The 2,069-nt window shown below is 43.1% G+C and overlaps 1 protein-coding gene across 1 annotated transcript; it reads right to left on the bottom strand.

Moving 5' to 3' along the window:
- Positions 1-595: 595 nt before the first annotated feature.
- Positions 596-1,574, bottom strand: LOC148027033 (uncharacterized). Its single transcript, XM_087691566.1, has 2 exons — positions 1,415-1,574; positions 596-1,047 (listed from the first exon to the last, which is right to left on the bottom strand). The coding sequence occupies exons 1-2, from the start codon at positions 1,508-1,510 to the stop codon at positions 742-744; spliced, it is 402 nt and encodes a 133-aa protein (XP_087547692.1). The 5' UTR covers positions 1,511-1,574; the 3' UTR covers positions 596-741.
- Between the last annotated feature and the right edge of the window lie 495 nt (positions 1,575-2,069).

Genomic DNA, 2,069 nt, shown 5'->3' with positions numbered 1-2,069 from the left:
TACGAAACATGTAAATAGTAACAAGATGTTGAAATGGTTTCTCTCCCCAATAGTAATCAACATGTAAAACCCTCAAGAAGAATAATTACCATTGAAAATTCCATTTACATAAATAAACAAATAGTTGCCAACACATTGATAGTGTTTACTAAGCTAACCTAAGATGGTTTTGGAAAATAATCATAACACATTGAATTAATGAAGGATATTGACCCGCTACAAAAATTGTTGAATTGTGGAACTTCTAATCTTGCAACATCTAATGTAGGGTTACTACTACATGTTGCTACATGGCTGTACGGTATTGCACAACATTGTTTATGCAGTTTATATTGAATGTGCATAACAAGGGAGAACGCTTAGTTACATGTAACTGTCTACAAAGTTGCGTGACCTTATTGATAATGATAATATATAGCAAGTGTCATTGTGTGACCTTATTCCTAATGATAGCATGTAGAATTGTCATCCTAGCATGTTAATAGAATCTCACACAAGTTTGATTATTCCAAATGGACAGAATCCTGTTATGAGATACGTAAAACCGTTAAAAGATGCATCGCCTCTCTTACAACTCTTTACTGTTGTCAACAAATTTGCAAGCATGATCAGATTTTATTTATTGATATCGGTGACTGGAGGCCATGTTTCTAAATATCATGGCATCCTTTTTGCTGAAAACATACATACGTATGAGATAATGCTTATCAAGTCACAGTATTCGAAATACACATACGCGAGTTAAACACACCATCGGAGGTTTCCGTTATTGTTGGAGATGCAATTGTTAAGGTTGATCCTTGTTTGGATGAGGCTACCGCTGGTGGATCTGCAGTTGGCAATCAGGATGTTTTCGCCATTTAGGCCAATATTCGAGCAGCTTGCTGCAAAGTTTGCGCCAGGGCATACAAGTCGGCCATTATTATTGCTTATCTTAGCGTTCAGATTGATTGATGTGCTCACCGCGTTCCCATTCACGGCCACGCAAATGGCTCTCAGTGTGCTCCCTGACACGCCTTCATTGGAGCAGGATGCAGCATAGTTACACTGCAAAACAAGGGCGCAAAACGTCAAAAATTTGGCGTGATGTTTCCAGTACCAGCTATGTATGAAAAACACATGCTATTAGTCTCTTATTCGTGCACACCCTAACGTCATGAAGTTTACAGGCGCGCGCGCAAAGTACTATGCTGCCAGTCTATATGCGTTCTGCTCCAGTCAGCGGCGAAGGGACTGTAAATGCATACTAGATACAACTTGTTTGTAGTTTCAAGAATTACAATCTTACAGATAGAAAGGAGCAACGCTGCTACAAGTGGCACAATCTACGTCGAGTGCACGCACAATCTTGCTGTTAGAGTATAACTCAGGCAATATAATTAGTTTTAACACTAGCAGAAGGCGGAGTACTCACGGAGCCATGCGCGCCTGCAACCAGGCCGCAGATCAGTAGCACAAGTAGCAGGAGCTGGCCGAAGTAAGCATGAGTAATGCAGTTGAAGGAAGCCATGGGCGCAGCTGTGAATACAATAACTACAACAACGCAATGTAGAATATATTTTACCTCCTAAGGCAAGATAACCTTGCTCTTATAATAGAGCTCGGCAATATGAGCTCTCCTTTTCAAAGTGTATTCACTGTAGTGGGGGGGAGGGAAACCCCCCGGCCCCACTCCCTCAGTGCCGTACCCCGTGCGAGTAGGGGTAGCAGTCCCTGGGTAGCCCCGTTAACCCTTGCAAAATACTGGGTACTGTCGCTGTGCTGCAACAGGGTTAAGGGTATCGATTGGTGGATCGGAGAAGATGGGCGCCAATCGCAGAGAAAGGGTCGTTTCAAAGCTCTCCATAATTAGCCACGCCTTTTCGAAGCTCCATAAAATGTCAGAAAGACGTAGGTGGCAGCTGCTGTCGACGTTTGAATTGCTTGAACTTACCATATGTCAAAAAAACGTAGGCGTTAAAGCTGCAGCCTGGCGCCTGGCGGCCTTTGGCCGAAGTTACGTCTTCAGAGAAAATTTTGCCCTGAGGTGGAAGAGGTTCACTGTGACCCGTCACCCGAACTCCACCTTC

The sequence above is a fragment of the Lygodium microphyllum genome, chromosome 13 (genome assembly GCF_053477565.2).
Source record: "Lygodium microphyllum isolate KBCC chromosome 13, Lygodium_microphyllum_v1.1.10, whole genome shotgun sequence".
In the NCBI taxonomy this organism is placed as follows: Eukaryota; Viridiplantae; Streptophyta; class Polypodiopsida; order Schizaeales; family Lygodiaceae; genus Lygodium; species Lygodium microphyllum.
The sequence above is the reverse complement of the archived record's forward strand: the minus strand, read 5'-3'. Positions and strand labels throughout refer to the sequence as shown.

Coding starts and splice junctions, on each gene's coding strand:
- LOC148027033 (XM_087691566.1), bottom strand. CDS start 1,510: ATGGCTTCCTTCAACTGCATTACTCATGCTTACTTCGGCCAGCTCCTG. Junction 1,048..1,414: donor TTGCAGGCGCGCATGGCTCC/GTGAGTACTCCG, acceptor CTTGTTTTGCAG/TGTAACTATGCTGCATCCTG.